This window comes from Bubalus kerabau, chromosome 10, assembly GCF_029407905.1.
Source record: "Bubalus kerabau isolate K-KA32 ecotype Philippines breed swamp buffalo chromosome 10, PCC_UOA_SB_1v2, whole genome shotgun sequence".
NCBI classification, from domain to species: Eukaryota; Metazoa; Chordata; class Mammalia; order Artiodactyla; family Bovidae; genus Bubalus; species Bubalus kerabau.
Genome location: NC_073633.1, coordinates 107,767,442 through 107,792,682, shown reverse-complemented (window position 1 = coordinate 107,792,682; position 25,241 = coordinate 107,767,442). Strand labels below are relative to the sequence as shown.

The 25,241-nt window shown below is 47.4% G+C and overlaps 1 protein-coding gene across 5 annotated transcripts in view; it reads left to right on the top strand.

The window, feature by feature from the left end:
• Nucleotides 1-343: 343 nt before the first annotated feature.
• The window catches only part of RPS6KA5 (ribosomal protein S6 kinase A5), a 195,537-nt gene continuing 170,639 nt past the window's right edge, over nt 344-25,241 (top strand). Inside the window, exon 1 of one of the 5 annotated variants that reach the window (XM_055538922.1) lies at nt 344-593. In XM_055538922.1, the coding sequence (XP_055394897.1) occupies nt 518-593 (76 nt within the window). In that variant the 5' untranslated portion in view covers nt 344-517. Of the gene's footprint in view, nt 594-14,302; nt 14,455-25,241 lie in introns of those variants that run through there. The other 4 variants (XM_055538923.1, XM_055538921.1, XM_055538920.1 and 1 more) reach the window with 4 other exon arrangements.

Below are 25,241 nucleotides of genomic sequence, written 5' to 3'. Positions count from 1 at the left end.
TTACTAACAACAGATCGGAGCTGGGGGATAAGGGGCGTGGCCGTCCTGGGAATGTCGGGGACGGGAAGGCTCCGACCGCGCGTGCGCAGCAGCGCAGGTGGGCGGAGCAAAAGCCAGGCTCACCAATCGGATTGCTCGCGCTCCTCCCTCGCCTGCCGCCCGCCGAGCAACAACAGTTCGAGCCGCGGGGCGGGGCGGCTCGCCTCGCGTCAGAAAGCGCTGCCCAACGGGGCCCGGCGCTGGCGGCAGCGCGCGGCCCGCGCCCAATCGGCGACGGCGACTCGCAAGGCCGCCGACCCTGCTGGCTGTGGGCGGGGCGGCTCCGGGGGAGGCGGGGAGCGGGGCGGAGTGGCTGCGCGGTACTAGCGGCGCCCGCCGAGGGGAGGCGGCGGGAGCGGGAAAGCGGCTCGCCCCGGCGTCCGGGCAGCCGAGCGGCCGCGCCCCGGCTCCAGGGGCCGCGGCGGGAGCTGAGGGGCCGGGCGCCCCAGAGCAGCCCGCGGGCTCGGGCGAGGGGAAGATGGAGGAGAAGGGCGGCAGCGGCGGGGACGCCGGCGGAGAGCAGCTCCGCGTCGTGAAGCACGAGCTGCGGACGGGTGAGCGGCCCGCCCCCTGCCGGCCGGGCTCGGCGCGGGGGTGCGCGGGGCGGGGCGGGGGTCCCGGGGGTCCCCGGCGGCTGGCCCGAAGTTTCCCGGGAGTGAGCGGCGGGCCGGGCTAGGGCCGCGGCACTGCCTGACCCAGGTGTGTTCGCGCCCCGTCCCGCCCGGGGACGCACCTGCCCCTCACGCGTCTGTGAGGCGCGCCTTGCTCGCTGTGGGGGGAGCGACGCTTAGCTCGGAGCGCGGCTCCCCCGCTCTCGCCTCCCTGGAAGCTCCTGGGGTGCCGGCGTCCTGGGCGCGGGGAAGGGGCGGCTGTCCGCCGGCCGTGTGGAGTCCAGCCTCAGAACTGCAGGCACTGAGGGCTTTACGAGCCATCACAGTGAAGTACCGTACTTGGCCTTGAGTCTCTTTCAAAGGTCTTTTGAGGAGGCTCAGTAAATTCAAAGCTCCAGGTAAACCCGGCTGATGAGCCCCCTTACGGCGCTCACGCGCTGATTTTGGGGTCTCTCCAGTCGACTCAGGCTTTATACTTGTTACTTTATTCCTTGTGGGTCTGGGATGTTCCTTATGGGAAACGCTTCTTCCGACTAATCAGTATAGAATGGGTTTATATTTGTGGAGTCCAGTTCCCTGTTAGAGATCCTTTTTCATTTCCGAACAGATAATTTTAACGAGTTGTTCATTATTTACTATTAAATATTTCTGTGAGTGTTAAGAATTTTGATTCAGCTTCTTTGGCATCTTGGGATATTCTTTTATTGTGTAGGGACAGAGCTTATGTAGGTTTCAGGTGTGTGCCTAGCACACCTTGTTATAATTTTGAACAGATTGCAAAGTTATATCTGTCACTTGTTCTTTAAGTTTTTGTTATTGCTGGTTGGCATTGAGCGCCAGTGTGATGACTTAAGAGGGGTGTCAAATGCATGCTTACTTATTTCAACATTAACATTGGCTTAAAACAGTTTTTTTTGGGGGGGTCAATATGAGTTTGTTATGTATCTTGAGCCAGTTACTCCATAATTTTTTGGAGTTCCTAATGTAACTTGTGTGGACTTGTTTGGTTTGATTTTCCTCTCTCAGCTTAACAGACAACTGATGTTTTCAAAGGGCTATTCAATACTTTATTCCATAAGCATTTCTTTTGTATTAATGTCTGATTTGGGCCAGGCTCAGTGTCAGGCGCTTTTTGGTGTGGAGATTTTGAATTTCTTTTTCTTTTTCTTACGTAACGATTCACTGATTCATATATGTAGACTCGTGCTGTACAGCAAAAGCTGCTTGAAGTCATGTGTCCTCAGCCACTGACCATGGTGCAGTAAGCAGCTTTTTGCTGAATGACCAAGGAGCAACCTGCTTGATTAGTAGTCAACCAACTGCTCAGTTTCTGGGTTTTGCAAACAATGCTAGTTTTGTAGAAAACAATGAGTACTGCTTTATTTTCCCTTCTCTACTAACCATGTGAATCATCAGCTTCAAGTTTGCATTTTTAGAGATTTTTCTGATAGATGGTGAAATTATACTGAATTCATTAGTACTGTTAACTGTCAAAGGAACAGAACAGTCACTTTGATTTATTGCTGAACACTGAAACAACTGACCGGATACGGTGGTCAAAAACACTTAAAATACAACTTGAGAGATTCAGTCATCTTCAGCCAGCTGGGCTCCTGTCAGCATACGCGGCTGTAAAAGGCGCTGCAGTAACTTGATCTGACGTGGTCCCTTGCTTCCCAATATGTGGACACACATATAGTCATATCAGGTCAGCAGTCGGTGATTCCTCGATTGTGCTCAACACTGTATTGTCTGCTGTAGGATGAACAAAAAGGCAATACAAGTTACGTGGAAAGACACGGACAGGGTCCCAGTGGTGTAGACCAAGTAGCATAGCGTGCCTGGATGTGGAATCGAATGGGAAAAACTGTGTGCTCAGTTGTGCCGACTCTTTGGGACCCCATGGACTGTAGCCCACCAGGCTCCTCTGTCCATGGGATTTTCCAGGCAAGAATACTGAGAGTGGGTTGCCATTTCCTCCTCCAGGGGATCTTCCTGACCCGGATCAAACTCAAGTCTCCTGCGACTCCTGCACTGCAGGCAGATTCTAGACTTTGTTCTAAATCCAAGCTCTGCCAGTTACTAGCTGTGTAGACTTGGGCAGGTCACTTCACTCTTTCAGACTCACTTCTCTCACCTACAGAATATGAAAACTGAAGGAGACTGTTGGAAAAGTGCTAAGCAGTTTGCTTGGTGCATAATAGCTCTCAGGAGCTGTTGGTTCGTGTAGGTCTGAAGATCACCCAGTAACAGCATCTTTTCTTGGAGCGTGCAGGTTACTCCAGCGCCAGGGTCCTCATTCGGCGCTTGCCCTGTGTTGTGCTGCTCCGCTGTCATCTCTTTCTGCGTATGTCTTGCCTTCTGAAGCCGAGTGTAAACCCCCGTGATCCCCACCGCTTAGCAGTCTGTATGTGTCTCTTCAACAGCATTTAACACACAGAGCTGTAATAATTTACTTGTCTATGCTGGACTGTAAGGTGCTGCCATGTCCTTTATCCATTTTCAGCCCCTGGCATATAGTAAGTACTCAAATGTTGGGTGAATTCACTGCGTGCATGAAAATCCAGGACAAAATCTAAGTTTATTGTAGTCCCAGTATCTTGTAGATGTTAGGTGGTTGATTAGTGGATACCAGTGACCATGAAAGCTAAAAATGAAGAGAAAGGGATTGATTAGATCAGTTAAATGCACATTTCTTGACACTCTGTTTTCTAGGCCAAATGGTGCTAATGACACAAAAGAGAAAATATCTTGGCCTCTGCTGGCTGGGGAGGAGGCAGTGTAAACCAGTAGTTAGGGTATATTGTCAGACTATAAGAGAAGGGTGCACAGAGTGTAAAGATAGCAAAGATGAAGTTTAGGGATTTTAGGTTTCAAATAATCAAATCTAACTGTCGAACAACAGCAGCAAAATGGATTATTATTGGAAGGATATTGGGTTATCTGATTTATTCCATATTTCATTACCTCTTATGTACTGAGTTCCACATTATATACTGGGGTTGCAGGACATGTGTGGTCTTCCCCCGAAATGACAGGGTTGCATCAGACATCGCTGGAACCAGGGACTGGTGTCGTCTCTGTTGTCTCCACCTTGAATCTTCGCTTGTCTCTGTGACGGCCTCCTTCGTTTTCCCACATGGACAGGAACTCAGCTGCTGACAGACCCTGACTTTTAGGTCTTACAGCTCTGGGTACTAGATCAGCTTTAGGTATGCAAATCTTGGGGAAGGACTTTAGTAGCCTGGCTTTGGTCAGCTGCCTACTTTCGGATTGTTCAGCTAAGGCCAGAGAGTGGCATCCTGTTCTGCTAGCATGAGAACTACTCTGGAGAACCTACAGATGGGGGTGAGACCAGACTCTTAAAAGAGGACGGATTGGTGGGTACACATTTCCTTAGATGTCCGTCATTAGGAGAGAGAGCCTCACGCTGAGGATAGAGTCAGGAGACGGGTATTAGTTATCTGTTGCTGTGCAGTAAATGATCGCAAACTTAGTGACTTAAAGCACCGTGGTTCCTGCGGCTCAGGAATTCAGGAGTTGCTTAGCCTGGTGGTGTTGACTCAGGGTCTCTCATGAGGTTGTAGTCAAGGTTTTGGCCAGGACTGCATTCACCTGAAGACTTGTCTGGGGCAGGAGATGCCCTTTCAAGACAGCTTACTCGCGTGTTGTGGGCAGGACGCTTCAGGTCCTCGCTCTGTGGCCCTCCGTGCAGCTGCCTGAGTGTCCTGCTGGCGTGACAGCCGGCTCCCCTGGGACAGGTGATCGAAGGCAGGACTGGTGTGGAAGCTGCAGTGTCTTCGTTGTTGTTAAACAGCTTTTTTTGAGATACAGTTTACATACTATAAAGTCTACTTGTTTTTAGTGTACAATTCAATCATTTTAAGTATATTTATAGTTATACAGCCATCACCACAATCTAATTTTAGAACTTTCCATCACTCTAAAAAGAAACTTCTTACCCATTTTTATCGGTCACTCCACATTCTCACCACCCATTCCTCAGTCCTGGGCATCTGCTAATTCTGCTTTTTGTCTGTGTATTTGCCTAGGGACATTTTATATTATGGAACGTCATAAAATGTGGTCTTTTTTTTTTTTTTTTTAATGTGTATTTGCTTCTATTTGGCTGTGTTGGATCTTCGTAGCTGCTCCGTCTTTCCTCTAGTTGCGGAGAGCATGGGCTTCTGGTTGCAGTGCCTTCTTTTGTTGCAGAGCTCTGGTTCTAGGGCATGCGGGCTCAGAGGTTGCGGCTCCCAGGCTCTAACGGACAGGCTCAGGGGTTGTGGCAAGTGGGCTTGTGGCCTTGTGGCAATAGGACCTTCCTGGACCAGGGATCAAGCCGTGTCCTCTGAGCTGGCAGGCGGAATCTTAGCCACTGGACCACTAGGGTCGCCTGGTGTGTGATCTTTTATGACTAGTTTCTTTCACTAAACGTGATGTTTTCAAGATCCATCAATTTCTAGTGTGTGTCAGCACTTCATTTTTTAAATTGACAGATAATATTCCATGGTATGGATATACCGTGTTTTGTTTGTCCATTCATCACTTGATCGACATTTGGGTTGTTCCGACCTTTTGGCCATTGTGAATAATGCTGCTATGTACATTTGTGTACAAAGTTTTCTTGGGTAGATATTAAGAGTAAACTTACTGGATCACGGGGTAAGTCTATGTTAAACTGTTGAGTTTTTCAGCGTGGCTTCACTGTTCTCTAGTCCCGCCATCAACGAACAAAGGTTCTGATTTCTCCACACCCTCGCCAGCACTTGTTTCTCTCTTTGCTTGTAGCCATTCCTGTGAGTATGGAGTGGTGTCTCCCTGTAGTTTTGATTTGTGTTTCCTGATGACTAATGATGTTGGCCATCGTTTCATGTGCTTATGAGTGCTTTGTATATGTTTGGAGAGATGTCTGTCCAGATCCTTTGCCCATTTTTAAATTGGTTAATTTATTATTGAGATACAGATTCTTTATGTTTTGTAGATATAGATCCCTTATTAGTATAGTTTGAAATATTTTCTCCCAGTTTATAGGAGAAAATTATCTTTTTGTGATACCCTTAGAGGTAGTACAGTTTCTTAATTTTGGTGAAATCCAACTTTTTTACTTTGTTTCTTGTGCTTTTGGTGTTGTATCTAAAAAATCATTGACTAATTTAAGGTTACAAAGGGTTTTATGATTTTAGCTATTATATTTAGATTTCTGATCTATTTGTTGAAAGGCTGTTCTTTTCCATTTTATTTTCTCGGCACCCTTGTCAAAAATTAATCAACTGTCGATGTATGGATTTCTTTTTAGGCTCTCCATTTAGTTCAGATGATTTTTTGTGTCTGTTCTTAAGCCATCACCACACTGTCTTGACGACTATAACTGTTTGCTAAGTTTTGAAATCGGAAATGGTCAGTTTTCCAACCTTGTTCTTTTTCAGAATTATTTTGGCTATTTGGGTCCCTTGAGTTTCCATATGAATTTAAGAATTAGCTTGTCAATTTCCATAAAGAAGCCAACAGTAATTCTGGTAGGGATTGCCTGGAATCTGTAGATCAATTTTGGGAGTATTGCCACCTTAGCCGGAGAAGGCGATGGCACCCCACTCCAGTACTCTTGCCTGGAAAATCCCATGGACGGAGGAGCCTGGTGGGCTGCAGTCCATGGGGTCGCTAAGAGTCGGACACGACTGAGCGACTCCACGTTCACTTTTCACTTTCATGCATTGGAGAAGGAAATGGCAACCCACTCCAGTGTTCTTGCCTGGAGAATCCCAGGGATGGGGGAGCCTGGTGGGCTGCCGTCTATGGGGTCGCATAGAGTCGGACACGACTGAAGCGACTTAGCAGCAGCAGCCACCTTAGCATATTAAATCTTGTGATCCATGAACATGAAATGTTTTTCCATTCATTTAGATCTTTCATTGTTTTTTTAACAACATTTTATAGTTTTCAGAGTGTATATTTACACTTCTTTTGTTAAATTTATTCCCACATACTTTATTCTTTTTTGTGCTACTGTAAAAATTATTTTCTTAGTTTAAGTTTTGGATTGTTCACTGAAAACATATAGAGATACAACTTATTTTTATTAATCTTGTATCCTGCGACGTTGCTAAGCTAGTATATTAGCTTTAGTCTTTCACCATTAAGTATGAAGTTAGCTGTGGGATTTTCATAGATACTTTTTGTCAGATTGAGGAAATTCTCTTCTTTTCCTAGTTTGGGTGTGTTTTTCCTCTTTCCCAAGGTAGCTTTAAAACAATTTTTTTTTTTTAATGAACTTTTATTGGAGTATAGTTACTTTACAGTGTTCTGTGTTTGGGTATTTTTAATCATGAAAAGGCATCTTTTTTTGCATTTATGGAGATAATCATGTGTTTTTATTTTGTTTTATCAAGGTGTATTATATTAATTTTGGGGTGTTAAGCCAACCTTGTATTCCTGGGATAAATCCCACTTGGTTAATGTGTATAATTCTTTTTATGTACCACGCTGGATTCAGTTTGCTAGTGTTTTGTAGAGGATTTTTGTGTCTATATTCACAAGAGGTATTTGTCTCTGTGTGTGTGTGTGTGTGAGAGAGAAAGAGAGCGCGATGTCTCTCTCTGGTTTCCCCAAAATGTGTTTGATTGATTTCTGCCACCCATTAAAGATTTTACCTATTTGGTTGCTGTCATTCATACTTAGAGCCTTCTAAGAAAGGCTAAGAGAGGTCGAGTAAAAGTGTTCTATGGAATTTCTATGGAAATGTTGGTATAGACAAAAGTCAGGAGTGGTGATTTACTTTAAAAGATAATTCTGTTTTGCCAGAGGATCCATGATTGAATCCCATTGAAAAATAATTCTCTGATGCTCTTTAAATATGTCTCCATTTATAATGATTTAATTTATACTTAGCTTTGTAGGAACATAATGATTATCTACAACAAGATACTTTAAAAAATTTGACAGTCTTGGTTATCTGTGAGAACAGTGCGGCTCTTCTTTCTGTATTATACGTGTGTAGCTGTATATTGTGTTTGTGTATCCATATATTTTTTATAGTATTCCCCCCCCTTTTTTTTTTTAGTTTCCTCACCTTAAGAAGGGTAGGCATAACTTGTGTTCTATCTTTAGCTTTATAGGGATACATTGGGAAGGTCAAAAGTATAAATAGGATATTGATAGTACCCTAACTTAATTCCCTGGAGCTTAGACCTTAAAAGAAAATCTTAAGTTCTTAAGTTTCTATCACAAGTTTTAGAGACTAAGAAAATGATCTATTTGGGCAAAGGAAGTGGAATCTCAGCCCTTAAGTCTGGGGGGATTCCAGTGTATTTTGTATTTTCGGTCCATAGTCAGGGAAAACCTTCTTAGGTGGCAAGTCAGCTGTTGTATAAGACCTGCCATTAACCTCTATACTGCAAAGCAAAAAAGAATCCTGAAACCTCAGATTCCTGGAGACACAAGTGATCTGGTGGGCGGGATTGAATTCCTCCCCTGAAAAAGAAGCTGATGCTTGGCAAACATTCCTCTGGGGGACATCTGGCATGGTAACATCATGTGTTGACTGAAGTGTCACAATTAAACACGCTTTTGAGAGATGTCAACCCCAAACTGCAGTGGGAGGGAGGGGTCGTCACAGCTTTCTCCTTTGAGCTCCTGGAACAATTTTCAGAGCTTGGTGCACCTCAGAGGTAGAAGCGCTCCTGCATTGCTCTTGTTTTCAGGGAAGACGCTGCTGCTGCTGCTGCTAAGTCGCGTCAGTCGTGTCCGACTCTGTGCAACCCCATAGACGGCAGCGCGCCAGGCTCCCCTGTCCCGGGGATTCTCCAGGCAAGAACACTGGAGTGGGTTGCCATTTTCTTCTCCAATGCAGGAAAGCGAAAAGTGAAAATGAAGTCGCTCAGTCGTGTCCGACTCTTCGAGACCCCACGGACTGCAGCCTACCAGGCTCCTGCATCCATGGGATTTTCCAGGCAAGAGTGCTGGAGTGGGTGCCATCGCCTTATCCTCAGGGCACATGAGTTGAGTCTAAAGGAGAACCGCATGCTTGCCATGTTTGTCTGTCACAGCGCCCCTCTGGGTTCAGCTGTAGCTGTTCTTCCAAAAATCAAGGAAGTTCTCTGGACTTTATACTACCTAAAGTTTTGAGTGAGCTGGCTGGCTCACTTTTTTTTTTTTAAATACTCAGTAGGCATCCTGCCCCGTGGCAGCAGGAGAATAGGGAGGTAAAGTTCCCAGATTTTAGCCCAGGACTCGGTATTGCAATTTTTAAATTTCACACTCAGGTTTTGGTGTAGGTGTGCCTCTTTTTATATAATTAGTGTGTTCCTGACAAAAAAAATTGTGTAAATAATATTTTTATATATCAAATTCTTTGGAAGATAGGTGAACTTAGTACTTAAAATAATTCTTTTTAAGTACTAAAATAGTACTTAAAATGATTAACTCTTGAAATTAAAGAAAACACTTTTGAGTTTTCCATTTGTGGCTTTACTGTGCCTATGTAAATTTGGTCTTATAATGTTATTTTTCTGACACCATCACTACAATGTGTAAATTGCCAGTAGCTGCGAACAAGTAAATTGATGGAGTCTTGTGTGGTAGACTGAGTTAATACACCTCCTCCCCCTAACCTGTAAATATGGTTCCTCACATGACAAAGAGACCTTGCAGACTTAAGGGTGGGGAATTCTGACATGGGCGCAGTGTAAGCAGAGGTCCTTGTGAGAGGGAAGTAGGTGGATCCGAGAGAAGGTGTTACACGAGTGGAAACAGACGGGGAGGAGGAGGTGCAACAGTGGCAGCAGAAATTGGAGCGACGCCCCTGCTGGAGAGGGGCCCCGAGCCGAGGAGCAGCGGGCTCTCACGGCGGAGGACAGCCAGGCCCCTGGCCTGCCCAAGAGGAGTGCAGCTCTGTTACTTGTCTGCTCTGTGGAACCCAGCCTGAGACTTCTGAGCTCTAGAACTATAATAAGACACATGTATGTTGGCAGTGGCACCCCACTCCAGTACTCTTGCCTGGAAAATCCCATGGACGGAGGAGCCTGGTGGGCTGCAGTCCATGGGGTCGCTAGGAGTTGGACACGACTGAGCAGCTTCACTTTCAATTTTCACTTTCATGCGTTGGAGAAGGAAATGGCAACCCACTCCAGTGTTCTTGCCTGGAGAATCCCAGGGACGGGGGAGCCTGGTGGGCTGCCATCTATGGGGTCGCACAGAGTTGGACATGACTGAAGCGACTTAGCAGCAACTTAGCAGCATGTTGTTCATAAACCATGAAGTTTATGTAATCTTTTACAGCAGCAATAGGAAACCAACACATCTTGCTTAAGACTGGATGAACCAAGAGATAATTTTGCCCCAGGCTTGGGTAACTGAGTAGGATAACAGTGTGAAGCAATCAGTCATTTAAACAACCATTTAGTAGAAACTGGTAACAAATGTCTGCTGCTTAGAAGAAATAGGATGGTGTTCTTTCTAGGGAATCTCCAAGACATTCCTTTCTGATCTTAGTACGCAGCCTGGCTGAGCTGCTGTGACCAGCGGTTCTGGTTTTCATAGGAATGCTGTGAGGTAGACCCCCGGGGCAGGCCTCTTGTACCAAGTTGGTGGCTAGAAAGCGTCACGTCTCAGGGCTACACCACGTACACCTGTGGCCTAGCGTGCACCTTGAGGCCTCTTCCTGGCGTCATCTTCTGCCCTCAGCCTTTCTTCCTTCCTTACACTTTAGTTAATTTCAATAATTTGTCCTAAGTCTTTTCTAGACCAAGCAGGAATTAGGTAAATATCTCATTAAATAAATGCATTTATATACAAACCATGAATAATACAGACAGTGTGGAAAGACGTTTGACTTTCTATCCAGGATTTTGTTTCTTAAATCTTTGTCATGTGGTGTTCGTGCTATTTTTATCTTTCTCCTAAGAGGGAAAAAGTAGGTCTCTGATTAATTAATGGCATTTTAGAGTTTTTAAAAAGTATATAGTGAGAAATCAGTAAAATTGAGGCATACTTTAAGAAACAAATTTTATTGGCAAAATGATGGAGGTTGTACACAGGCCTCTCTTTTCTGTGTTAGTGGAATATCCCCTCAGTAATGGGAAAATTCAGGCCACTGAAGCAGTCTGTCCTCTAACCACATCAATACTGGATTGGAATGACATGTTTTTCCTATAGAAAAAAACTATTTAAAACATGTAATAAGGAAATGTTGTTCTTCATATCTAAATGAATGATGTTGCATTGAAAGGATGTGAGCACTGAATCTCAGAAGTGGATCTGCACTAGCCCTTCCCCGTGAATGTGCCCCTGTTTTTCCTTTATACCAATGTCCTTGTTTGTAAGGAAACATCATAATTGGCTAGAGTAGGACAGATCTAACGGGTACACACAAATCAAACACATAACTGATGTAATTTTGTCATTGTATAAATTGGGCAAAAGAGCCATGGTTCGATTCATCTATTAAGGACTTGTTGATTCTTGTGTGTCTGGCACTGTAACAGATGCTGGATTTTTGCAGGGAACAAATTAGACACGGCTTCTCCCCTCGTTGAACACATCTAAAGAGAAAGAGCCCTTCGTAACCACACAGTTGACCATAGGATTGCAGTTGTGATAGGCCGTGGGGTCGTGCAGACGCTGTGAGAGAGTCTGAGGGTGGCCGGCCTCCAGAGGAAATGGGGGAGCATCTGTATGGCGGAGTGTCCGCCAGCCCTGCTGTCGTGGGGTGCCGTGTTGGGGGCGGGCAGCGAGGTGTTTCTGCCAGAGGCAGCGGCAGATGGTCCTGGAGCGGGGAGGGCTTGCAGCCCAGGTACCGGATGGGAGGCCTTTGTGGCCCGAGCTTGTGTCCAAGCAGGAGAGCCGCAGGAAATGCGCTGAGAAGGTAGCCTAGCCGGTGGGCGGGCTCTGTGGGTTGTTCAGGTGTCACCCTGCGTGCAGGGTGAAGCTGCTGAAGGATTTTTCAGAGATTAGTTTTGCACTGTTAAAAAAACGGCTTCCTCGTGTGAGGGGCATGGTAGGAAAGAGTGTCTGAGGGGAGGCCAGTTCGGAGGCTCTTGTGGAAGTTTAGGTGCAAATACAAGTTGGGATTGGGTAACGATTAGAAATTAAGAATTGTGAAAGTATTTGAGATATATTTAGCAGAATATATCAGCGGAACTTGGTGTGGTAGTGATATGAGATTTTCGGGCTGGAACAAACATATGTTTGAAGGTACGGTTTGTTCAGATGGTGTATTAATTTTCAGTTGCTGCATGACAAATTACCACAAACTTAGTGGCTTGTAATAGACTTGTTCATTAGCTTACAGTTGGGTAGGTTAGAATTCTCCACGGCAAGGTTAACGTCAAGATGGTAGGCAGATGGGACTTCCCAGTGGTGCAGTGGTTACGACTCCGCCTTCTCATGCAGGGGGTGCAGGTCCAGTCCCTGGTTCAGGGGCTGAGATCCCACATGCCTCGCTGCCAAAAATACTAAAACAGAACAGAAGCAATAGTATAACGAATTCAATAAAGACTTCAGAAATGGCCCACATCAGAAATCGTAAAAGAAAAAGATGGTAGCCAGCCAGAGTTCTTGTCTGGCGGCTCTGGGAAGAAATGCACTTGGAAGCTCGTTGCCATGGCCAGCAGACTCTCCTCCCAACGTCTTCAGTCTGCGGCCGCAGCGTCCTCAGTGGCGCCAGTGGGGCCTCTGTCGGCTGCAGAGGCCGTCTGCACCCACTCACCTGGCCCCCCGTCTTCAGGCCTCTGAGCTGGTGACATGCTTCCCAGCTCCTGCGCTCTGACGTCCGGATCTTCTGTTATCTCTAGGCTTTGTGTAATTAGGTCCAACCTACCTGAACAATCTTCCTATCGTGAGATCAACTGATTTGGTGAGCAGCAAAATCCCTGTCTCCCAAGAGTGGCGTCTCCTCGTGCTCAGGTGCTCGGCAGGGGCCGCACAGAGGCCATGGAGGCCACCTTGGACGGAGGCCGCGTTGGGATTCTTCCTTAGAGCTCACAGAAGGTGAGCCAGGGGTGATGCCCATGGGGTGGGCAGAAAGGATAGAACCCAGATGTGTACAGATCAAAGCTTGAGATGCCTCTGACATACTCTAGTAGACACACGTGGTGATAGCAGTCGTGGGTGATGAAAGCTTGCTGTGTGCTGCCGAGCTGGTGCTTGTATCAGCTCATTTAGTCCACGCGGTAACCTTATGAAGTCAGTACCATTTTTATTATTCCAATTTTACAGATGGGGAAACTGAGTCTCTTAGAGAGGTCACTGACTTGCTTAGGATTACCCAGGAAGTAAATATAAAAATTAGTTTTGAAACCTGAGTGGTCTGGCCTCCCAGGCTCACCTGAACTGTTGTGCTTTCTTTCATCAGTGGGATGTGGGCCTGGAGCTCAGCGAAGGTGTCTGGGCTGCAGGTGAAAATTCTAGCATCACTGGGATGTAGATGGCTTTGGAAGCCCAGTTGAGGATGAGATCATCTCAGGAAAGCTTGTAGAACGGAGAGAAGAAGGGGACTCAGAACTGAGCTTCGAAGAACTCTAGAATTTAGACGATGGGTAAGAAAGGAGTAGCTAAGAAGGAATGCAAAGGAGGAACGGCCGGGAGCGGGTGGGGGTGGGAGAGGCCTCGGAGAGCTGTGATGCCGGGAAAGCAAGGAGAGAAGGTGCTTCAGAGGGCCTGTCAGAGCCGACTGAGCAGCTGATGACCTTATCAAGAGCAATTTTAGTGGAGGTTTGAGGGGGAGGCCAGATTGCAATGGACTGAGGAGTGGATGCAAGTGAGTACTTACAAAAATTACTTTTTTTACATGTACAACACTGCTTTTTTTATTGATTTAATTTATATTTGGCAGTGCTGGCTGGGCTTTCCCTCGATGCACAGGCTTCTAGAGCACGGGCTCAGCAGCTGTGAGGCACAGGCTTCACTTCTCCGTCACACGTGGGCTCTGCCCGGGCCGGGATCACACCTGTGTCCCCTCATTGGCAGGCGGATTCTTATCCACTGTGCCGCCAGGGAAGTCTGCAAGTGGAAACTTTGAAGAGGCTTGGTTCCAGAGGGGATTAAAGAGAGAGACTTTGCCAGGGGTTCCGCTGGGGCAGGGCAGCTATGTTTTGTTATTTTAAGAGGAGTGATGCTAGAATACGTTTAGTGTGAGTCCATTATAGGGAGAAAGAGAGAGAGCACTACTGAAGATACACAGAAAGAGGGGATAACTGAAGGCATTGAGAAGGCCCGTTGCTTCTTTTTTTTTGAACACAATTTCTTTCTTTATTTGGCAGTGCTGGGTCTCAGTCGCGGCACCCACGGTCTCTGTTGCAGCACACGGGGTCTTCAGTTTCCATGTGTGGGCTCTAGTTCCCTGACCAGGGATTGACCCTGCGCCCCCTGCTCTGGGAGCACAGTCTTAGCCACTGAACCACCAGGGAAGCGCCCTCATCGCTTATGTTATGATGAGAAGTGGGAACGGATACAGATTCTTTTATAGATTTGGTGGCAGGAAGATATGGGAGTTTCCAGGCCATGCTTTTTTTCCCCCCTTCTCTATGAATTGTGAAGAAGGGCAGTTCTTTATTCAAGAAGAGAAAAATAGTTTTATTGTTTTAAAAATTGTTCTTCTGGTCTTTAAAAATTCTTAGATATGGAGAACCATGCAAAAAGTAGACAGAATTCACACGCTTCAGACGGAAGTTTATAGGAGAGCGTTGCAGAAGGACATACAGACAGGTGAAGGACGTACAGAGAGGCTTTGGATGCGGCCAGACGCGCTCTGTGCTCTCCACAGAGGTCGTTCTCTGGACGTGGTTTCTGGATCATGCCAAAATTCTTTGTAAGCATAATGTTCTTCTTATTTTTGAAGTGTTATATTTAGTTCCGTTCTTCTAAGTTAAATTTATTTGGTACATGTATTGGGGGAAAAAAGGCTGTTTGTTACTGCTTTACGAGCATTTGTTTTCTTATTGACTCAGTTTTCACATTGGCTCCATCATGTAATTCCAGAATCAGCTGGATAAGTAAACACTGCTGTTTTAGACACTGAAAGCACAGTGAGTCTTGAGGGTAAGTGACCCCGTCAATAAGAGAAAAGTGGGCAGCATTGTTTTAAAGTACACAGATATTAAATATAACTTTGTTCTGCCTCCAGCAGAATGTTGTCCAGAGAGATGGTTTGAGGGCCAACCACAAATCTAAACAGCCTCAGAACAGCTTACCACCTGGCGCTTAAAAGGAACCTAGTGTGCTGGCTCTTCAGCTTAGCCGCCGGCTCTCACGTCGTCCCCGGGATCAGACTACTCGACTCTGCAGACGAGGGGTCAAGATGTTTAGGTTTCAGGGTTTTGTACATGCTGGACACCCCCAGATTTAGAGTTTATCTTGTAAATTGTTGTATAAATAATTTATTTCCCCGTAACACAAAGGAGAACAAGAACCGAAATAGAGAGCGCGCCTTCTCACTGCAGCTGTCACCTTTTGACTGAAGCTAAATTAGTCCAAGAAGCTTATGTTTCTGCAGCGTTGAGTAAGAAAAGGCAAGGTTTTACAAGACAAGTTCTGTTACAACCTCGTTGGTCTGGTCGCAGTAAAATAGATGCTAAATCTGTACTTCCCAGTTGGTAGATTAAGAACAGACCCAGGCGTATTAAATAAGGATGATTGAGTCATGTGGCGCTCTCACACCTCTGTTTGAGATATTCCACTTCCTCAGAGAATTTGCCCCATTTTCCCCACTTTCCCTGGTCTTCAGGCTCCTCTTCCCACATAGTTGAACCGTCTTATCAGGGGAAAAAAGTTCCTCTGTGGCCCTCTAGTTTTTGCTGTCTTTCCCTTTCCCGCCGGATGTTGAAAGAGCAGTTTATACCAGCTGTTGCTGTGGCTTATCTCCTGTTCGTCTTCGATGCCCCAGAAGCGCGCGCTGCAGCTACTCACGTCCCCCTGTTCTCCTCATCTGGGAAGAGCTTCCGTTTAATCCTCCTCGGCCCATTAGGGCCGTCGGCACACGAGTGTGGGCTCGCTGTGGCCTTGCTCTCCCCGGTCCCGCCCATCCCTGACCACCTCGCCGCCCTCTCCCCCTGGCCTCCTCTGCTTGCCCCTTAAATGTTGCTAATCTGCCATCAGCCCTCTTTCTTCTAACTCTGCACGGTCTTTCTGGGAAATCAAGTATCACAGCTTGAACTACCATCTGAGTCTCTCTCTTCCGCTTGGATCTCTTTCTGGGGTTCCTTACCAGTTACTCCCAAGTACCCGCCGAGCGAGAGGCAGCTGGGCAGCCCTCGGGGCCCACTCACGCTCAGCTCGAAGGCTGCCTCTTCCTCCAGAGCTGGCCGTGGTTTATTTAGGGACATTTCCCACCTGCCCGGACCCCAGCTAGATGCATCCTGGACGTCCTCTGCCTTGGGTCCTGCCCACCTACCGGTTCCTTCCCCCAGTGTGTCAGCTCTGTCTCTGAAAGGGCGCCTTCGTTTCTGGCTCAGCGTTGCCACTGCCGGGATCTTAGTTCAGTGTCTGACCGAAGGTGATGGCTGTCGTTTACCGAGCTTTCTGTGTTGGGTCCTTTGCTGAGCGTCTTGCGCGTCTCATTTGGCTCTCACACTGTGTGTGTGGTTGGGACCGTGTCTGGCCTCTCTGGCCCTCTCGCTCCCATTGTCTGCCCCTCGCTGGAGTCCAGTGTAGCGGTGAAAAACAGTTCCTGTGGGCCTCGATGCCCTTTGAGTTGGTGGCGCCTAATTTCAGGCACGGATGCTGCACGTTTTCAGTTTCTGCCCCAGGCTTCTGACTCCTGCTCACGTTTCAGCAGCCTGGTGGGAGCTGGCTGGGTGAGCATGCGGATCCCAGAGGTGAGAGGCGGAGTGCCCCGCCGGGCAGCCCGCGCTAGAGCGGGCGGAGCTGATGTCATAGGCGCCCGTGTGCTCGGGAGCCCCGGCGTGTCTCTGGGACTCCAGTTTCTTGGCTTCTCCCCGTTCGCGCCCATTCTTCCTTCCAGCGGCCTGCCCGGCTGTCCTCAGGCCCAGCTCCACGTGCAGGCGCAGCAGGCTCACATGGACTGTTTGCTTCTCAAAGCTGTGCGAGGTCAGCCCCCCGTGTAAACTCCTTACTCTTTACGGTTCAGGGGTCAGCCTCTCCTGCACACCCTTGGTAGGTGTTCAGAATTGAGGTCCAGGCCCCGTGAGCAGAGAGCCCTCAGATGGGGCATCGAGTGCAGGAGCCTGAGAGTGTCGTGCCCAGGAGCCCGCGTCCTCGGGACAGGCAGGCAGGAAGCAGCCTGCTCGCCCAGAGCTCGTGCGCTGGTCCCTCTGAGGTGGACACCTCTCATACTGTCCCCGGAACAGAAGCTAGACACACTCGTGGTATGGTCTACTCAGGGAGAGGACACTCAGGCAGGTAGCCCGGGGCCTGGCTAGTGTGCACCCATGGGGGTGGTGGGGGGGTGCCGGGGGGCTGGGGATCTTGAAGGGGTTGGAGCGGGCGTGGCAGAGTAGTAAGGCTAGAGAGGGGAGAATTCACTAACCTGGGTGCTCTGGTCACAATTCAGGACTTAACATCCTGGCAGCCTCCTCCTAACATGCTTCTGGGATGGTTCTAGGAGTCTGGACGTGACTGTGACCTACAAAGAGTAGGTAAATAAGCAGGAACTGCCTTGGCAGAGTATTGAGACCAGAAGTCTCAGAGAAGAGCGTGTTGGAGTGCATTTATTCTATGAGGCTGGAGAACACACTTTTTGACTTTTGGATCCTTCAGTTCAGTTCAGTCACTCAGTTGTGTCCGACTCTTTGCAGTCCCATGAATTGCAGCACGCCAGGCCTCCCTGTCCATCACCAACTCCCAGAGTTCACTCAAACTCATGTCCATCGAGTCGGTAATGCCATCCAGCCATCTCATCCTCTGTCGTCCCCTTCTCCTCCTGCCTCCAGTCCCTCCCAGTATCAGGGTCTTTTCCAGTGAGTCAACTCTTCGCATGAGGTGGCCACAGTACTGGAGTTTTAGCTTTAGCATCATTTCCTTCCAAAGAACACCCAGGACTGATCTCCTTTAGAATGGACTGGTTGGATCTCCTTGCAGTCCAAGGGACTCTCAAGAGTCTTCTCCAGCACCACAGTTCAAAAGCATCAATTCTTTGGTGCTCAGCTTTCTTCACAGTCCAACTCTCACATCCATACATGACTACTGGAAAAACCATAGCCTTGACTAGACAGACCTTTGTTGGCAAAGTCATGTCTTTGCTTTTGAATATGCTATCTAGGTTGGTCATAACTTTCCTTCCAAGGAGCGTCTTTTAATTTCATGGCTGCAATCACCATCTGCAGTGATTTTGGAGCCCAGAAAAATAAAGTCTGACACTGTTTCCACTGTTTCCCCATCTATTTCCCTGGAAGTGATGGGACCGGATGCCATGATCTTCGTTTTCTGAATGTTGAGCTTTAAGCCAACTTTTTCACTCTCCTCTTTCACTTTCATCAAGAGGCTTTTTAGTTCCTCTTCACTTTCTGCCCTAAGGGTGGTGTCATCTGCATATCTGAGGTTATTGATATTTCTCCTGGCAATCTTGATTCCAGCTTGTGCTTCTTCCAGCCCAGCGTTTCTCATGATGTACTCTGCATATAAGTTAAATAAGCAGGGTGACAATATACAGCCTTGATGTACTCCTTTTCCTATTTGGAACCAGTCTGTTGTTCCATGTCCAGTTCTAACTGTTGCTTCCTGACCTGCATATAGGTTTCTCAAGAGGCAGGTCAGGTGGTCTGGTATTCCCATGTCTTTCAGAATTTTCCACAGTTTATTGTGATCCACACAGTCAAAGGCTTTGGCATAGTCAATAAAGCAGAAATAGATGTTTTTCTCGAACTCTCTTGCTTTTTCGATGATCCAGCAGATGTTGGCAATTTGATCTCTGGTTCTTCTGCCTTTTCTAAAACCAGCTTGAACATCTGGAAGTTCACAGTTCACGTATTGCTGAAGGCTGGCTTGGAGAATTTTGAGCATTACTTTACTAGTGTGTGAGATGAGTGCAATTGTGCGGTAGTTTGAGCATTCTTTGGCATTGTCTTTCTTTGGGATTGGAATGAAAACGGCCCTTTTCTAGTCCTGTGGCCACTGCTGAGTTTTCCAAATTTGCTGGCATATTGAGTGCAGCACTTTCACAGCATCATCTTTCAGGATTTGAAGTAGCTCCACTGGAATTCCATCACCTCCACTAGCTTTGTTCATAGTGATGCTTTCTAAGGCTCACTTGACTTCGCATTCCAGGATGTCTGGCTCTAGGTGAGTGATCACACCATCGTGATTATCTTGGTCATGAAGAGCTTTTTTGTACAATTCTTCTGTGTATTCTTGCCACCTGTTCTTAATATCTTCTGCTTCTGTTAGGTCCATACCATTTCTGTCCTTGATCGAGCCCATCTTTGCATGAAATGTTCCCTTGGTATCTCTAATTTTCTTGAAGAGATCTCTAGTCTTTCCCATTCTGTCGTTTTCCTCTCTTTCTTTGCATTGATCGCTGAGGAAGGCTTTCTTATCTCTTCTTGCTATTCTTTGGAACTCGGCATTCAGATGTTTATATCTTTCCTTTTCTCCTTTGCTGCTGCTGCTGCTGCTAAGTCGCTTCAGTCGTGTCCGACTCTGTGCGACCCCATAGACAGCAGCCCACCAGGCTTCCCCGTCCCTGGGATTCTCCAGGCAAGAACACTGGAGTGGGTTGCCATTTCCTTCTCCAATGCAGGAAAGTGAAAAGTGAAAGGGAAGTCGCTCAGTCATGTCCGACTCTTAGCGACCCCATGGACTTCAGCCTTCCAGGCTTCTCCATCCATGGGATTTTCCAGGCAAAGAGTACTGGAGTGGGGTGCCATTGCCTTTTTCTCCTTTAGAAGGGTCCAAACAAAGTGTCTCATTCTCTCGGGTAATTCAGAATGCCCAGGTGAGAGGAAACTGCCTGAGTGTCATAGGAGAGCCTCCATGGACCTGGGTTTCCTTGTATCCATGAAAACGGGGGGCTCTGGTAGAACACGAGCCACACAGTGTCACCGTGTAACAGTGTCACAGGGCGAGGTGGGTGTAATTACCACCGGGGGCCAGAGTGGCATTCAGGGTGCCCTGGCTCACCCAGCCCTGGGATGGAGCAGAGTGATGGACCGCCCACCAGGACGGCATTGGCCTTGTGTGATATAGGCCGTCGTCTCTGAGGGAGCTCCGCCTTCGGCTGCCTTGCCCTGCTGGGCAGTTGCTGCTGCAGACGCCTCTTTAGTTCCGTTCCCTAGATGGGCAGCAGCAGGAACACTCCCAGTTAGCCCTCAAGCTCAGAGTAAAGTCTCCCCTGCCACTGTTAGGCAGCAGCCGCGCTAGCTCCTTCTTGAAGACCCAGTGACCCATTTACTTATTCTCCAGCTTCACTGGGATGTAGCTGCCGAATAACACGGTGTGTGTTCCAGGTGCGCACGTGACGATTCGATCCGCATGTCGCCATTCGGTGGCCGATTTAACGGCAGCAGGAGGCGTCTGAGCGTCCCGTCAGCGGCCCTTGAAGCATCCCTGCACAGCCTCTCCCGGCTCTCCTGTCCCGGCCTTGACTGCCTTCACTGGGCAGGGTCTGCCTCAGCGTGCCCCCGTTTCCTCTAGTATGCATCGCTTCCTTTTGGCTCCAGGGCTTCTCCAGGGTCCACCCTGCGGGAGATACAAGTAGGAGGGCACCACAGCTGCTTTAGCCGGAAGTTAGTGCTCCCCGAGGCGGCCCTAACCGAAGAAGGGGGCAGGACCCCGAGGAGAAGCGCTTCTCCTGGCTTTGCACAGAAGGGGCCCAGTGGTTTCCAGTCGTCCCTGAGTTTTGGTGCCACGGAGCTCAGTCGCCCAGTGGTGGAGAGCGAGTCCGTGTCCGTGTCCCCCTGGTGGTGAGTGTGCCCATGTCTGTGTCCCCGTGGTGGTGAGCATGTCAGTGTCCCCATGGCGGTGAGCGTGTCCGTGTCCCTACAGTGGTAAGCGTGTCAGTATCCCCGCAGTGGTGAGCATGTCCGTGTCCCGGCAGTGGTGAGCTTGTCAATGTCAGTGTCCCCATGGTGGTGAGCATGTCAGTGTCTCTGCCTGGTGAGCGTGTCAGCATCCCCATGGTGGTGAGCGTGTCAGGACGGTCGGCTTGCCTTGTCCTGCCCCTTCCCGGTCTCAGCCTTTTAGCTCCGTTTCTTCTCCTTCTGATGACATGGCCTGTTGACAGGTCTTTGCAGATGCTCTCCTTTTGGGAGGCGCTTAGGGTCAGACACCCACTCCAGTGTTCTTGCCTGGAGCATCCCAGGGACGGGGGAGCCTGGTGGGTTGCTGTCTATGGGGTCGCACAGAGTCAGACACAACTGAAGCGACTTAGCAGCAGCAGCAGCAGGGTCAGATAAGTGCAGCTGTTTTGTTGGGGTGTGTGTGTCTGTGTGTCTAGCCAGCCATCGGTCTACCTACCTGTTCATCCGTCCATCCGTCACCCAGTCCCAGAATGGTAAAGATAGTTGCTCAGCTCAGCTCTGGTCAGTGGTGGAGCTGGAGTTCTGAGTTCATCTGAAGCCAGAGCAGGTCTCTTCTCCCTTGATGTACCGCCTTTCCCCTCTGCAGATGCCATCAGTGGGCCTCAGGGGGCTTGTCCAGCCTCTTCCTGCGGGAGCTAGCCCCCCTGCCAGCACGCAGAGGTCTTTGAGAGACCCCTGTCTACGGCGTGCCGGGAGCGCGCCCAGCCCTTAGAGAAACCCCCGTCTGCAGGGTCCCGGGAGCGCGCCCAGCCCTTAGAGAGACCCCTATCTGCAGGGTCCCGGGAGCGTGCCCGGGCCTTAGAGAGACCCCCGTCTGCAGGGTGCCGGGAGCGCGCCCAGCCCTTAGAGAGACCCCAGTCTGCAGGGTGCCGGGAGCGCGCCCAGCCCTTAGAGAGACCCCAGTCTGCAGGGTGCCGGGAGTGTGCCCCCCCTCTGCAGTGAGCCCTCCTTTCCCTGTACCTCACTCTGGGGGCGCTCCCCTCACAGTCTGTTACAGAAAGTGTTTCGTTTTTGCTTCTTTTCTGAGTTCAATCACCTCTTGTTGCCTTTGATCCTTTTTTGGTTGTTTGCTCATTTCTGTTCTTCGTTTTTGTGTTTCTGCTTCAGTACTTTTTTTTCCTCCTCATATCTCGAATACTTGTGTGAAGATTTTAAATTCAGTTCAGAGTGTTGTGTTACTGTTTTCTTCAGCTTTGTGGCTTTTCTTTTGGAGGGGGACGGGTTCGTCAGTGGCGATGCTTTTATTAGCAGTTTCTGATTTTGTTTTAAACAGTGGTTTTCTGTGTCCGTGGCCTGCTTTTTGCGTTTTTGCATATCTGCTCACCCCTTCTTAGAGAATTCCATAGTTCCGCCCTCTGCACTTGTTGGGAGGTGCTGGGGCGGGGAGGGTGTGCCTGTTCCCTGGTGCGACCCTCGCCTTCCCTCCTCTCAGTCCTTTCCCTTGACTGCCAGTTTCCTAGGCGCCTCCCCTTCCCCCGTTGGTCTGTCCTCCGGAGCTGTGCGTGCCTGATTTCCGTCGGATCCACTGGCTCTCGAGCCTCTTTCCGAGCCGGCCCTTGCAAAGTGTGCAGCATTCCAGTCTTATCCTTGGGCCTTTCTGGGCATGCTTCTGCTTTGTCTCCCCCTGCTCTTTTTCAGTGGCTCTCAAGTGTCCCTCCCTGTCTTTAAACCTGCAGACTTTCTGTGGGGTTGGTGGGAACTCTGCTCAATGGGGTCCGTTTTTCGGTCACCGGTCATTGGAAGCTTGTAGAGTTCTGTCTCCTGCTACTGCTCCAGGCGTGGGTCATGTGTGGTTTCACTCCGTCTTTGTTGGTTTTATGGTGCTGTGTATTTTGTTTATTTCTTTCTGTGGACTGTTTTTAAAGTCTTTTTGAATTTGTTGCAGTCTTGCTTCCCTTCTGTGTGTTGGCATTCTGGCTGCCAGGCCTGTGGGCTCCTGGCTGCACAGCCAGGGTCACACCAGCACTGCTCGCGCTGGAAGGCCGAGTCTTGGCCGCTGGACCGCGAGGGAGGGCCCTGCTTTCTCTTCTTTGTTTATTTACTTTTGAGGGTATATGAGAAAATTTGGAATCTGGTGCCTTCATTCCCCTTAACCCAGAAGTTTCTCCGTTCTTTACAGACTCAGCTCAGGCTCCACCACCTTCTCTTCCTTGACGTTTTCCGGTTCCCAGGCTCTGGTATTGCTGCTTCCTTGTGTTCCTGACCTTCTGCCTCTCTAATTGCACGTGTTTTATTGCATTGCAATTATATACTTGTCTCCCCTCCCCCATCAAATTTTGACTGTCTCTTGGCAGCAAACCTTTTATTTCTTTTTTGTGATACATAGTGGCACCCACTAATTGGATTAATTTACTTAAAACAGACTAGAAGCACAGTCAGTGGATGGAAGTCAGCTCTATCCGCTATGAATAATGTGAATATTTTTGGATCATAGTGAACTTCAGTTTTAAAAGAAGATAAGTAAAAAACTATGAATAATGATCAGGTTTATATCATAATCAGTTCAGTCGCTCAGTCATGTGTGACTCTTTGTGACCCCGTGGACTACAGCACGCCAGGCCTCCCTGTCCATCACCAACTTCCAGAGGTTGCTCAAACTCATGTCCATCAAGTCAGTGATGCCATCCAACCTTCTCATCCTCTGTCATCATAATACTAAAGTTTAAGATAATAACATTACCACTTTTTCCCACAGAGCTTAGAAGGTTAATTGATTGACTTTTGAAAATAGAAATATCTTTAATAAATACTTTTTCTAATATTGCTGAATAGTTAAAAGTCTAGAATCTGAAATGATTCATGGTTTCTTTTTTTAAAAAAAGAATATCTATGAAAAGATTCTGCAAAATTACTGGGTTTTAAAATTTTTTAATTTTTTTAAATTATGAAACTATGATAGTACATTTATAGGAGGCTTGGAAAATACAGAACAAGATTCCATATAGTTCAACTATGCTATGCTATGCTATGCTAAGTCACTTCAGTCGTGTCCGACTCTGTGTGACCCCATAGACGGCAGCCACCAGGCTCCCCCGTCCCTGGGATTCTCCAGGCAAGAACACTGGAGTGGGCTGCCATTTCCTTCTCCAATGCAGGAAAGTGAAAAGTGAAAGCGAAGTCGCCCAGTTGTGTCCAACTCTTAGCGACCCCATGGACTGCAGCCTATCAGGCTCCTCCATCCATGGGATTTTCCAGGCAAGAGTACTGGAGTGGAGTGCCATTGCCTTCTCCGAGCTCAACTATATATTACCATTATTTCTTTAAGTATATAAGTTAAGATTTTTAGTTGGAGTTTCAATATCGAACTCTCAAAAATTAGTAAAATGAATATACAGAGAAGTAGAAGAATATAGTTGACCCCAAATTACAGTTTTTGATGTATCATTTTAATGTTCAAGTGACTTTCTACCTTTTTGCTATACAAGATGTGTTTGGGTGCCATGTGGCTGAAATTCCACATACCAGCGGAAAAGACAAAATTGGATTCTTAAGTGCACAGCGCTGGGTTACCTGACTGAGTTTGGAAATAGGAGTGTCAAAATTCATCTTCTGCTCAGTTTTTAGCACCGTGTAAAGATCTTGCTTTTGCTTTAAAAAAAAATTATTTATTTTTAATTGAGGGATAATTTATCTGTGCTTTTTTTGAATTGGTTTTGAAATAAAGAATTTGACAATATGGATGTACATCCTTAAGAAAACTAGGTATGTGAAAATGAAGACCCTTTATCTAATAATTAGTAAGTATTCTACTGATGCAAGTTTGTTCTTTTTTCCTGTCCAACTGTAAACATTTTTATAATGAGGGCTATTTCTTCTCAGACCAAGAGGTCCACTTAACCCATTTGTTCTACATTTGGTAGTATCGGCCATGATTATTAGATACAAAAATCAAGTAGGATTTTGAAGATTTAAAAAGAGATCTATAGGACTGCATTGTAGGAATTCCAAACAACCCCTATCTCATTCAGAATTCTCTATAGAGAGGTGTTGTAAACAGGCATAGTGCATCGGCTCACTCATGTACAGGTCAGATGGGAAATTTGCCTCTGTAAATGAGTTTGTTCAGAAAGTGGATTTGTTGGTTTTTATATTCTGAAACTAAAAAGGAAAAAAGACAAAGGGAACATAATGGATAGTCATCTGATATTTGTGTGCCATAAGGAATAGTATTCTTTCCAGTGTTTTTTTAATTGCAAGATCATTTTCTTTAGTTCTTCTAATTGTGTGATAATTTTTGAATTGTGCTAGTCTGTATTTTGACTATGTATTTGCTCTTTTCAAAAGAAATGGTATGCAAGCCACATGGCACTAGAACTATGGAGTACTTTCTTTGGAAACATTTTGGTTTCAGGTGGACATTACAAGAAGACATTTGACCCTACTATTCTTAGCAATGTTCCCTGTAAGCCATTCAAAAGATTGTGAGCGCAGATACGGAGAACAAACCAGTGGTTCCCAGTGGAAAGAGGGACGGGGAGGGGCAGGAGATGGATATCAGCTTAAGAGGCACAAACTACTGTGTATAAAATACATAAGCTGCAAGGGCGTATTGTGCAGCACAGTGCATGTATTAGTAGTATTTAATAACAAGCGAACCTGGAGTATAATCTAGAAAATTTTGAAT